This window comes from Otolemur garnettii, unplaced genomic scaffold (assembly GCF_000181295.1).
Source record: "Otolemur garnettii isolate 467f Iridium unplaced genomic scaffold, OtoGar3 scaffold00012, whole genome shotgun sequence".
In the NCBI taxonomy this organism is placed as follows: Eukaryota; Metazoa; Chordata; class Mammalia; order Primates; family Galagidae; genus Otolemur; species Otolemur garnettii.
In genome coordinates, this window is record NW_003852407.1 from 24,012,515 (window position 1) to 24,026,012 (window position 13,498).

Genomic DNA, 13,498 nt, shown 5'->3' on the forward strand with positions numbered 1-13,498 from the left:
AGTTTTGGAAGCATAGATGAATATTTATTTGTTGCTGTTTCAGTAAGTACCCGGTTAGTGGTTTACAAATTCTGACATGCTGAGTCACTGGCAAGTCTTCACTTCACTCTTGATCAATAACCTAGACACAGGGGAATCTAATAAAACAAAAAAATGGATTAATCCAGACATACTGTGCTCTACATTTCTAATAATAATTGGTTTTATTCTTTTTCATGAAAAGTAATAAGGTTAGATGCTAAAATGCTGGATAATAGAACATATAGGTATAGTTGAACAAATCATCTTAGGAAAGAAGGAATTAAAGTGAGGTGAGCCCTGTTATAAGGGAAAAAGTATTAATATACTGTACAGTGGTATATCAATAAATATTAGAAAAAAAGAAGAGATTGTTTTGCTATTTGTGTAAAAGTGTATGATAAATGTATGACATGTAAAAAATTATTTTCCTTGCAGTTTTGTGGCTTAGGGATTGGGGAAAAGTTCAGCTGGGCAGTTTATCTCTAACCTTCGTGACATTTGCTGATATAGTTGGAGTTGGAGAATCCACTTCCAAGGTGGTTTCTTGACTTATACATTTTGAAATTGAGATGCCAGCTGAGATGGCAGCAACGGCTGCAAGCTGGTCATGGTCTGTTCAGGCGACTCTCTGTCTCTGTGGCTTCTGTGTGTGGTTAGCTTGAGCTTTCTGACAGCATGGTGGTCCCAGATGGTCTGACTTCTTACATTGTGTCTGGCTTCTCCCAGAGTAAGTTTTCATAGACTTTGGAGGAAGAAGCCGCCTGATTCTCAAGGACCAGTCCTAGAAATTGGCAACATTTCTGCTACATTCTACTGGTTCAGCAAGTTATTATTAGGCCTGTGTAGATTTAAAGGGAAGGGAATTAATCTTCACTTCTTAATGTATGGTCATTTTTATTCTAGCACAGGACATACTATTAAAAAATTTTTTTTACAAAATAATTCATGACAATGTTTTTACAGAATGACCACTCCAAAGACATTTAGAATGTAATGTCATTTAACAATGATTATTTAGGCCCAAACTTACTAGAAACATGTTTAATGCACAAAGGAAAGTTCAAAGGCACACATCCCTGCTGTAGTTAGTAGCAGAAACTTACGTAATTAAAACGACTGTTCCCGTTTTGCAGAGCTATTTAAAACCTGGCAATAACGGAGTATTTACTATTGCTAGTCTGACTTCAACATCTAAAGGTCTTCCAAACATCTTCTCTGCCAAGAAATGACTGCCGCAGAATGAGATCCTGAATATCAAAAGGTTTACACTAAGATTTAATTTACCCAGGCCAATATTGGGAATCACAAAGGGACTGTTGTTTGTCACATTAATTATGTGCTTGTTGGGTGAGTCGAAGTGGGAAGAAATTGTGTACTTGAGAATTTCCAAGACAACTTAGAACTGTTGTTTCTCATACTGATTTTACTATTTCTTTGCAGAGAATTTTACTATTTCTTTACTATTTCTCTGCCCCCCTGCAAATCTTTGAACATTCAGTTCTTCTCAGGCTTTCAGCATTTACATTTCTATGCCGGATGGCAGACCCCAGGGCTGGGAGTACAGATGGAGCATCAGCTCTGCCAAGGCAGATGGTCAACCGCAGAGGCCCAGATCTATCTGTATCGATATGTTTCTGAAGGGCCAGTTTTTATATCGCAGTCCACACTGTCTGGAGCTCACAGGACTCTGTACTCATAATGGCTCTCTCTGCCTCAGCATCCCAGCAGCATATCAACTAACCAAACAGAAACAGACAGAGGAGCAAGTCGAGTTTATCTCAGCTTGCAGGGGGGTAGTGAGGACCCACAGCGAGACAGAGGCCCAGCCTCATGTGTCTGTTGAGGCCAGTGGTATTTGAACATCAGAATAAATTGCGTTCTGGCTTACATTATAAAATAAAGCCCTCATCTTTTCATGCTATCCACCAAAGAGATGCTATGCTGTCTCTATAGTTGAATGTGGACCCCTTCCAGTAAGGGGGGCTTTAAATCAGTCCAGTAAGCATCTCTGCTTCTCCCCTTATGGTAGAGCATTCACATCCTCTCTTATCCCAGATTGTACAGTCTCTTTTGGAATTATTAAAAGATAGTATTTACCTATCCAGATGAAGAGACCACTGAATCTGGGAAAAGCCAAGTCACTTGTTCAAGGTCCTACCATTTGTTGTAAAGAGTAAGTCCTGGCAGGGAAGTCTTCTGATTCCCAGAGCGGCTCTCCCCATCTATTTAGACCACATCAGACTACTGACAGTCTGCAGCTGCTCGCCACACTAAAATGTGAGTAGTGACTTGAACCATAAGCTTCCCATCCTAAAACTGTGTGATCTGGACGGCGCCTGTGGCTCAAAGGAGTAGGGTGCTGGCCCCATATGGTGGAGGTGACAGGTTCAAACCCAGCCCCGGCCAAAAACTGCAAAAAAAAAAAAAAATCATGTGCTCTTAGGTCCTAACAAGGGAGAATTTTGACATGTAAATTTGTGTTTCATCAAATCAGCTCGTATTTGGAAAGAGGACATGAAGAGGAGAGAAAAGGAATTCACAAAAATGGAAAGTCCCTTCTGCCATGGAAAGGAAGGAAAGGCAAGAGAGATAAGTGATGCTTTAGCTATCAAGATACTCTCAAAGGCCCAACTGCATGATATTTATAATAGATGAAGCCCCTGGTCTTGAGGATATAAAGAGATACTTTATGTTACTAGAGACCACCTGTTATGGACTATTTATAAACAGAAGCTCCTAGCAATATACCATTTTCTATGTTCAGGTACCAAGGTCAGAACATTAGAAGTATTATTTTACTGCACACTCAAAACAGGTGGGGATTATATTAAATGAATCATTTTACTTAACCTTTACAATGACCTCATGAAGCAGGTACCTGTATCACCCCCATTTCTAGAAGACTCGTTTGACTTACAGAAGTTGAATGATGTGCCCCTATTACACGTTGATTAAGTGACAGAGCTACACACCTAAGCTTTTCACCACTCCACAAAATTGCCCCTCGTCACCATTGCCAATAAGCCCACAAAAAGGTAAGAATCTCTGGGTTTCTATTCCAATCCTGCTGTTCATTCACTAATTGGAATCTTTCTCATGTTACAAAAATATCCTGAGCCTGCTTTCACCACTGGAAAATAAAAGTAATTACCATCTACTCCATGAAGTTATTGTGAATATTAAATGATGTTTAAGTGACCATAGAATGCCCAACTTATAACAGGTACTAATTAAATATTAAACTACTACAAAAATTCAAAGTCTGAAAGTCTGTTGATGGCATTCTCCTGAAACACTGTGATTAGACGCCTAGCGGTTAAAGCAAACATGTGTTTAACTCAAACAAATAATTTAATAAACAGTAAGTAGCTGGTAAAATGTCAGTCCACAGAAAGGTTTAACAAAATAATTTATTCAGGCAACTCCCAAAACCTAGGCGCGGATTACCTACGGCTGATGGATATTCCAAACAAGCCCCGTGTGTGCTCGCACCGTGCGGGACAGAGAAAAGAGGGGCGAACGGAGAGAAACGTGGAATGGGAAGATCCTACGTGCTTTGCTCCTGCAGCTGAGATGAAAAGTCGGTTCATCCAACTCCAAACTTCACCTTCCTTTTCCTACATCATGTTGTTTCCTGTAGTATGAGATTGATGAAGAAAACCTTTCATTCAAGGGCATTTTTTTGTTCTCGGTTCTGATGAGTAAGGAGTCTTTCATATACTAACACCCCAAACAGCAACGATTTTGAAATTATTTTAAAATATTGATGAGGCTTTTTTTTTTTCATTTTTATCAAGTGCATATCCAAAGGCTCCTCGTCTCATAAATCTCGCATGAAAATAGCCACCTATGGCAGTAGTGGGGACCTAGGTTTGAGGTCTGGCCCTGCAAGTCACCCAACTCTGTAACCTAGTTACCCTGCGCATAAAGGGCGGATTGGAAGCGAGTTTATCCTAAAGCCCCTTCCTCTGGAAGTCCCTGTAAAATAAGCAGAACTAAAACGCTACCTCCTTCCGCTTTTTCTAGTTAACTCAGAAGTCTAGCAGTACTACAGATTCTCATTATCCAAAAATATTGCCTGTGTTTTTCCATTAAAATCGAGGTGAAACAAAAACGACATTTAGCAATTTATGGGAGTTAGCATTGTATTATCTGGTGATTATGTTATTCCTTCCCCTCTTTTTTGCAAGTGGCGTGTGCACAGTAATTTTCCTTGTCATGATTCTATGCCTTCTTCACAGCGCATTTTGCCAAAGAAACATCGGACATAAATGAACACTCGCAGGTATCCTAGCAACAGGATGTGATTAATAATACCTCTCAGAGCAGGACAGATAAAATGCCTGAAAGTGAACGCAAACTCAGAATTGGCTACTGAGAAATTGGTAGTGCAGTGAGGCGAGCTTGTTAAGATTCCAGGACAGATTTTATTGTACAGGGATAGAAGCAGCCAGAAGAGAGAACGTATTTTAGAGGGGAGATGCTATCTAAGCATGAAAATATAGTATACATGTGTGTAAATATACACACGCATATATGTATATATAGTGTACACACAGATACATGTATAATTTCCTTTTCCTTGGAATTTGATATGAGATACTGACTTATAACACAAATGCCCCTACTCATTATCATCCAACTGCCTGCAGTTTTAAGAGATTAGAGACAATCCCTGTGATTAGGAGACAACTTTTATACTGAAGTACTAAAATGTATTGTAAATTGATAATAGTTGATGTTTCTCCTTGGGACAATACCAACAACCTGAAGTCTAAAACAGCTGTTAAAAATATCAGGTTTACACAAATAATATTCATGCCATGGGAATTTTAGTGTTCAATTAAATACATTTTTGTCTATAAGAAAAAGAATTTTTACCCGGCAAATTCAGTTTTTATGAGATCGTAGTCCATTTTTATTCTTCCCCAGTGGAGGGCTGCATCCTGGTTTCAACAGCAATGAGATGCAAACCATACTTTAATGTTTTGTTTTTGAACTAGAATCTGTGATAAAGTAAAGCATAACTAGGGCAGAATGTGTGTTCATTATTCTGAAAGCCTCTTCATTATTTTATCACCCACTTTTCCAATACGATAGTTTTCTGGGTTGTCATTTGTAATCTACATACCTGCTAAAAGCTCTGTTCTTGGTTGCGTTTTCACTAAATCTTAGCAGTACTATAATTTACTTCATGTTCTCTGGTGTTTTAGGATGAATTGGAGCATTTGTGTTCAAGGCACAGTACTAGGCATCAGGAGACTGAAAGGGCTTAGCAGTTAAGGAGGCCACAATCCAGCTGGGGAAACAGGCCCACAGTGAATTATGAACTAAGCATGAGTAAGGGCTAAGGCAAAGGCCTAAACAAAGGGCTTTGGGAGCACAGAAACGGGTGTTTAACTGTGCAGGACGTGGGGAGTTTGGGCAGCTGGCCCAAATGAAAAGGCTTCAAGGAAGGACTGGCATCCAGCTGAGCTCCAAAGGATGAACAGGGTTTTGACATACAAGAAGCACGTAGCAGGATATTCTAGGAAGCAGAATCCATATGCATGGGGAGTTGGGGTGGGAAGGGTAATTCCAGGCACACTGGCTAAGGATTCTCTGTGGTGCTTAAGGGGTGGCAGCAGGAGGTAGGTTGTGGCCAAATCATCCAGAGTTGTATCAAGGAATGTAGATTTTAATATTTAAGAGAGATTGAGATTGTAGGGACAGAAAACCAATGAAACCAGTTAGGAGATTATAGAAAATAAATAATCCCAGGGTGGTGGCAATGAGAAAGGAAAAGAGAGATCTGAAAGGCCGTATAGAGGGAGAGTGTGAAAGGCTGAGGGACAGATGACATGCAGAGACTGTGAAGGGGAGAAGCCAGTGGTTCCCAGGTTTCAGACATTTGTTTTGGTGACTGAGCAGATAACACCAAGGATGAACAATTTCATAGGGAAATCTAACGCTGTAGCCTAGGGCTATGTGTTGAAGTGCAGTAGACACTGCAGGTAGAAATTTTCAGTAGGCTTAAAATCTAAGTAGATTTTGGAGCCAGAGACGTAGTCTCAGAATCATCTCTTTTTACAAATGCAAACATTTGAGAGAATCAGACATAAGAGTCTTCATACAGAGCAAGATAAAGAGAATAAAAAAGGAATCCCAGAGTGTCATCTCCATTTAAGCAGTGCAATCTCTATGCCTCTTGATCAATACAATGTTGTTTGATTCATCTAATTTTAGTCTTTCTAGTTTGAAGTTTAGTGTATAGTATAACGAAGAATAGAAATCTGAGTGGATTCCTATAGCAGAAGTAATTTATGATAAAACTTACAGATAACATTTATGTAGCACTACACAGTTCATAGTACACAGGGGCGGATAGTTTTTTGAGATCTTGGTGGAAAAACATTAACACCCATGCCTTCCAGCATCCTTTCTGAAACACGGGGCCCCAATATTTCAAGAGAATTAAATCCATTTCTTGTTGTCTTGCCATATAAAATTTTTTAATCCTCATAGCACTCCAGAGAAGTAGGTTCTAATTCTCACTTTACAGATGATAAACTCAGAGAGACATGGATTTTCTTGAAATTATTATTACTGTAGGTGTTTTATACTGAGTAAGTAATAAATTACCATCAACTTTTATGATATGTGTAACAGTTTTCCCAGAATTAAGCAGCTTCTAACAATAGATTTTTGTCATCTCTGAAGACAGCTTCCAGGACTCTGAAGTAGCTCACTGAAGCATTCTGGGTCTGCATCTTCTATGAAGTTAAAGTCAAGATGATGGCCAGAGCCACAGTCATCTGAAGACTTGATTGGGGCTGGCAAATAGGTTGCTCTTATTCTTGAAAGTTGATACTGGCTGTTGGCAGGAGACTTTGTTCTTCTTTATCAGCTATTGAAAGGAGCTCATTTCCATCCCCCTTTTGAGGGATGTCTCATTTCGGGTTACATTGTCTGTCCTTCCCTTCTCAAGTAGGTTGTAAGATGTCCTGGTCTTAAAGTGTTGCGCTGTTTTCCCCATAGTGCTGACTGTAGGGATTTGCACTTTGTAGGCACATTTTGGAACAAATGACTCGTAACTAACAAGATTTTTTAAATCTTATATCCTATTTATTTATTTTTTGACTTGTCCAGATGGGTTTTAGAGCATTTTTGACTGTGCCCAGTCATCTCCAAAAGCATGTTGGATGTGGCTGGAGTAGCGATTGTGTTTGGAAATTGTTAACTGGACTTTCATCTTGTTTACATCATATTCTCATGGCCCGACGCTGTGGCTTATCTGTCATTTCTCATTTCAGGGGGAGTGGAGAAGAGAAGAGAACAAAAAGCAACTTCAGGTAAGGTTTTGTGTACTTGTTACTGGCTTTATTTCCTGCTTTTATTTTCACCTATCAAACAATCTATCTCTAATATATTAGTTAAAAATTCACTTCTAAAATAATAGTTTGTGGTTGATTGACATTAAATTGATTAAAATAAGATTAATACATTGACCTTTTTCGTTTTCACATCACTCAATTGTGCCCTTTTCACTCTCTCCTTCTATTCAAAAGAAAATGAGATGGAATGTGTTTAATTTTTTTCATGATTATCTGTGAAAAGATATTACTATACCAATTTTTAATACAGACATCATAATAGTTGTCAACCAGTTTATTTCCCCAAGTGCCCATGAATCTCAATTGTGTTTCTTAAAACCATTTATGTAATGGATGTTTTCTGGGGCAATATTAACTAACTGAGAAGAATCTTTACATTTTGAAGAAATTGTAAGAATGTTTCCATTTCCAAATTCTGTATAGGTCCAGAAGTGAGTGATGCTTTGGCAGAGTACCGCATAGTAGGGGGCAATATTTGCTAATGAATATAAAAATAAGTTTTTATATTTCCATATTTTCACTACTTAGCTTTTGACTTAGAGTTGTGAGGTATGATAAAAATTTTCATTTACCAAATAAATCTTTGCATAGGGCCAGTCTTCCAGTTTACAATACCCAGTAATCTCAGAGAATTCTAACTTGTATATATCCCTGTTCCCATCGCCCTTCCCAAGTCCCCACCAACCCTCTTTTCCCATGATATATGAGAGCTGCCAATGTAAAGGTTACCACTCCATCACTCCCAAGCTTCATTCAGCTTCAGTTTTCTTTGTCTTGTATTAAGGCATTATGTGTGTTTCCAAATAGTCAAGACAGTGGTCAAGAGAACACAAAAATATACGTGAATCTAAAACTGTATCAACAGCATAACGTCCTTTCTCTGTCCTAACCTTAGCCTTCATCTCAGACAGGTGAACAACTGTTAAGTTTGATTACTTGCATTCTTTGTGGAACTTTTAAAGTCTAGTTACGAACACACACACATGAAGGACAGAAGGTGTCTAGTCTGCTTAGAGACATGATTCCCTCCATTACTGCTCCTTGAGGGGAAATTATTTGCACTGTTTCTAAACTACTACTGCTGTGATGTTATAGGTGCTGGCTGGCTTCTTGGTTTACAAAATGTTACAGTTTGGAAGAAAGTACTAAATTGGCCAAAGTGTTAAACCACAACCTCTTTAAGTTCCTGCCATCTTTGTGACTTCTAAACTTCTGTGTGACTGAGGTGACATCAGAGGTTAGAGACAGAGGCAGAACAAGAACTCAAGTTTATTCACTCCCTGACCTCTGCAGTGCTCCACCCTCCTAACCTCTTTTCAAAACAAAGCGCTAGTCACTTTCACACTGTGTTCAGTTACTTGTGTAATAAAACATTTTTCACCAATTGGAAAATCTTTTTATGGCACCGGTACCTTTGGCAGGGAACACTGGTCCCTAGGGTTATGAAGAAGCTTCCTTTACTAATGACGGTAATTTGTCTCACCGGATTCCTACCTCGTCAGTGTCCAATTTCCATGAGACTGAAATCAAGGACAACTAATGGATAGAGCCCAAATTAATGGGGAAAATTGTTGTATGAGCTTATCATCTCAAAGGATACCAATCATGCCCTTGGGAGATCTGTATTTAATTTTTAAAAAAACCCTCAGTTTTCAAGATGAGAACATAATGTTTGCCCTTACAGTCAAAAATAATTCAATCAGTCTGTGTGTACACATCTTTAGATGAAACTATGTCTGGGATACCAGGAATTACATCACAGCTTCCCTGTTCCTGACTTCCTGCCTGGACTTCTTTCTGTCCTTTGTTGTTAAGTTTCCTTGGATTCTATGTCCATGCTTGTTTACGATGACTATATACTCTACACCTTAACTTCTACAGCTGGGTCCACCTCCCAGCTGAGGAAGATCAGTGTTATTAGGTCCTGGAACCTTTCAACTTACCCTATCCTATTGCATGAATTGTGAGACACCAAAGAATTCAGAAAAAAACCCCAAAAATATAGGTTCTTCCAAAAGTCGCTATACATAGGAAAAATGGGAGATTGTAGCTAAATAAAAATATATCTTTATTTACAAAATATTCCCTACAAAATTTTACAAACAGGTGGCCAACACATAGAGAATATTTTGGAAGTACTCTGTAAAATTTTGTAAGAAATATTTTGTAAATAAAGGTACAGTTAGCTACAATTTCCCATTTTCTCCTTGTTTGGCAACTTTGTGGGTGACTTCTGAGACACCGTCTGGACAGAAGTAGTTCCCCATTAAAATAGGCATCCACCAAGACCCTCATTTTTTGGTTTATTAAAGTCAATTCTTTATATGAAGAATCTTGCACTAAGAGGAATGTTATGTTGAGGTACGTTTTTATTTGGGATTAAAAAATGACTTCCTGGCTCAGTGCCTGTAGCTCAACCGGCTAAGGCGCCAGCCACGTACACCTAAGGTGGCGGGTTCAAATCCAGCCCCGACCCGCCAAACAACAATGACGGCTGCAACCAAAAAAAAATAGCCGGGCGTTGTGGCAGGCGCCTGTGGTCCCAGCTACTTGGGAGGCAGAGGCAGGAGACTCGCTTTAGCCCAGGACTTGGAGGTTGCTGTGAGCTGTGAAGCCACGGCACTCTACCCAGGGAGACAGCTTGAGGCTCTGTCTCAAAAAAAAAAAAAAAAAAAAAATGACTTCCTAATAAGGAAAACTCTCCAGGACCAGAAGGAATGATTGTCAGTAAAGATGTACAGGGGTGGAACATTCCCTCAAAGAATGTTGGCAAGAGATTCATGAGGACTTCAGTTACTAAGGTGCTTTCTAATTTTGTGTCTGTGGTTCTACTCACCGTTATTACTTAATTGAATTGTCTCTACTACTATGTGTGTATGGATCAACACAAGAAAAACACTCAAATGGCTCATATCCCATTCTGGAGCTGAGTAAATCATATTCCAAAGCTTAAGATAACTTAGTTTGGAATGAATTTGTTGGTAGAGCACCCAGCTGATGGGGCCACAACTGTAGTCTTGTAGTCTATTAAATGGCTTTTGTTTCAAGTCAGTCCACCTTCTAATTGCAACCCTGGCTGTAGTTTCATATATATGATGCTATTTTTCATAAGTCAAGAATAACTCATAAGAGAATATGCATAACTTGGTATTATGCATTGTCATTACTGAAAAACCATTCAAAGCATATGCCCTTTGACACTAAGGTTGGAAACTTATGTCATAGGTTTCATACAACATGGACAGGAATATCAAAGCTAAATTGGATTATTTGGCTTGATAAAGAATATGAAAAATAAGGGTGGTATGACAAATGGAAAAAAATACCAGGAAGCAAAACCCTGATGTTACAGATTTTCTGTTTGCCCTTGATTTTTCAATCTCTTCACAAGAAAAATAGGGGGGGAAATGATACTATATTCAATAATTTTACATAAAAGCTCTACTATTTGAAGTACCTTTATTGTCTCAGACAAAAAGGCCTCCTCTGGAGCCATGCAATTCTTGATATTAGAAAGAAACACAGCATAGAACACAAAGAAGAATTCTTGTAAGAAGAATGTTTCACAAGTTATTGTTTAGAAACTGCTCTGTTAGAAAACTAAGGTAACCTGTGGAACCACCATCTGTTACGTATATACTGCTAAATGTATACTGTCCCAATTTTTCCAAGAAGAATCCTTTCAAATTCAGTTAAACATGAAGGAAAGAACAGTCCTAGTGGACTAGAGAGTGATAAGTAGGGAGGGTAATGAGTCTTTTAAAACGAAGTTGCACACTTTTCATTCACGACATTAGAGTATCCCTAAGATTAGAGGTGGTTTGTTCATTTGCATCATTTGCAAAAAGTTACCCACGGACTACCATGTAATTTTCTTTCTCAACTCAAAAAGTGAAATTTATTATTGGAAATTTAGCAAATGCAGAACCTCTGCTTGGCAAGCTCAGTCCCTTGCCTCTTTTTTTCAACAGGACTTGTTTCTCAGAAGTGTTCTACAACAGCAATTGTACTTCAGTTCTAAAGATTTTAACATACGTTGAACATACACCAAAAAAATAGTTCAATAGGTACTGAATAAAATCTTCCACCTATATGTGAATAACACACTCACTTTCTTATCTGTTATTTATTAAAAGCAAATTTTCAAGTACTTGCATATTTAGCATGATTTTCCTGTATACCATCCCTATTTTTGTAGTGCTTTTTGCCACTTGCCTAGACACCATCAAAAAAAAAATAATAATAATCATGAGAAAACCTAATTTGTCTTACTTTTAATTATTATTACCACCATTAAACACACAAAGTTTGCAGTAGAAGACATCACAATAGCTACATTTAAGTAAACTGTCATTCTTGTAAAGCCCATCATTTCTAGACATCAATGTTCTTTGATATTCTACATGTTTAGTTCTTGCTTTGAAGATCATTATTCCAGGTAGAATCCTGCTTGAAAATGCTTATCATCCTAATTTGTTTATAGCTTATAAAAGCCCTTTTTATTGATCTCAATCTCATTTGACCCCAGAGATGGAATATGAGACATTTCTCAGTTGATGCATTGAATTTGTTAAATGTTTTCATGGTGGGGATCCTGGACTTTATATTGGAGATGCAAAAGGTGAATAAGATTTAGGATACGTGTTCACAATTTATTCCTTTTCAGCTCAGGGAACAAAGCAAGTACACATGATTATAACACAGCGTGAGGAGGGCCTTTTAGAAAATTATGTATAAAGTGTCATGAGGAGTTCAAGGAGGGCTTTTCGGAAGATGTGAGACTTGGGTTCATCCTTGAAGAAAGATTGGGAGGAGTAGTTTACCAGGAAGAGAAGGGGAAAAGGGTGGCTTTCTGGAGAGACAAAAGTGGGAAAAAGCATCAACTGTCTAGGGAAAGCTCCTTAATGAGATTGGGGCACAGTAATAAACAGACAAGAAGCAGGAGATGTGGCTAGAAAAGTAGGCATGAACCATAATCGACAAGGGCAGTGTGTGTCCTTCCATGGGGTTCAGACTTTATGCAGTAAGTGCTGAGAACTCATGAAGCACAAGGAATTATAAGAGCCATCTGCATTTTCTAAAAGTCCTCCCAGAGCAAGTATGGAATGAAAAGAGAATTGAGAAATATCATTTTAATTATCTAGGAATAAAAGATGATGGTCTGAGGTATCTCTACTAAGACAGTAACATTAGACAGGAAGCCAAGGAAATGGAATCCAGTTAACATTCACAAGATCAGTTGACCTGTCAGATTGGACATGGCAGGAAGGGAGGATGACTCCTAGGTTTGCGGCCTAAGAGATGAGTAAGCAGTGCAACCATTGCAGAAAACAAGGAAGGAGAGATAAATTCAGTTGGGAAAATAATAAATTGAGTCCTGTTTATGTTAATTGCATTGCAGCATATGGGATGTGGAGGCAGAATTTGTCAAGAATGTCAAACAAGCAGTAGACACATGGCAGTATGCCTGGAACTCCCAGAGAGAGAGGTGTCAGGGATACATGTTGACCTTTCAAGTCATCAGTACCTGGATAAGAATTGGAACCCTGATCATGAATGATCTTGCCCCCCACAGAGTCACAGTGTGCAAAGATATGAGACAAGGATGAATCTTTGGGAAAGCCCTAACGTTAACAAAGAACACAGTAAGAGAGGCTGGAGACTGAGAGCCTCAGAAAGGTCCATCAGAAACATCCTTTGGAATCAGCAGCATTCTCTGTCTCTGACTCCAAGAGAGGATAGTCAGGAGGAGGGGTGGGCCAAATGTGTCCAGTGCTAAAGTGAAATAAGCACAGGAAATACCCCCAGGAATTGAGGTGGGGGAGATGGCCACTCATAACCACAGAGAAATTAATTTTGAGGGGTTCTGCAAGTAGAAACCTGATGACAGTGGGTTGGGTGACAGCAAGCAGAACACTTGCACGCTGGTTCTTTCCAAAAGTGTGTAATGAAGGCCGGGAAGTGGCAGCTTCCGCCAGTAATCCCAGCACTCTGGGAGGCTGGGGCAAGTGGCTGGCTGGAGCTCAGGAATTCAAAAACAGCCTGAGCAAGAGCAAGACCCCTCCCTACTACAAAATAAGAAAAAAAAAAAAAAAGAAAAAAAA

General features: G+C 38.9%; 1 protein-coding gene across 1 annotated transcript in view; it reads left to right on the forward strand.

The window, feature by feature from the left end:
• Positions 1-13,498, forward strand: part of CHST9 (carbohydrate sulfotransferase 9) — a 272,753-nt gene that overhangs the window by 117,701 nt on the left and 141,554 nt on the right. The window contains exon 3 of the mRNA XM_003784769.3: positions 7,314-7,352. Within this exon, the coding sequence (XP_003784817.1) occupies positions 7,314-7,352 (39 nt within the window). The remainder of the gene's footprint in view (positions 1-7,313; positions 7,353-13,498) is intronic.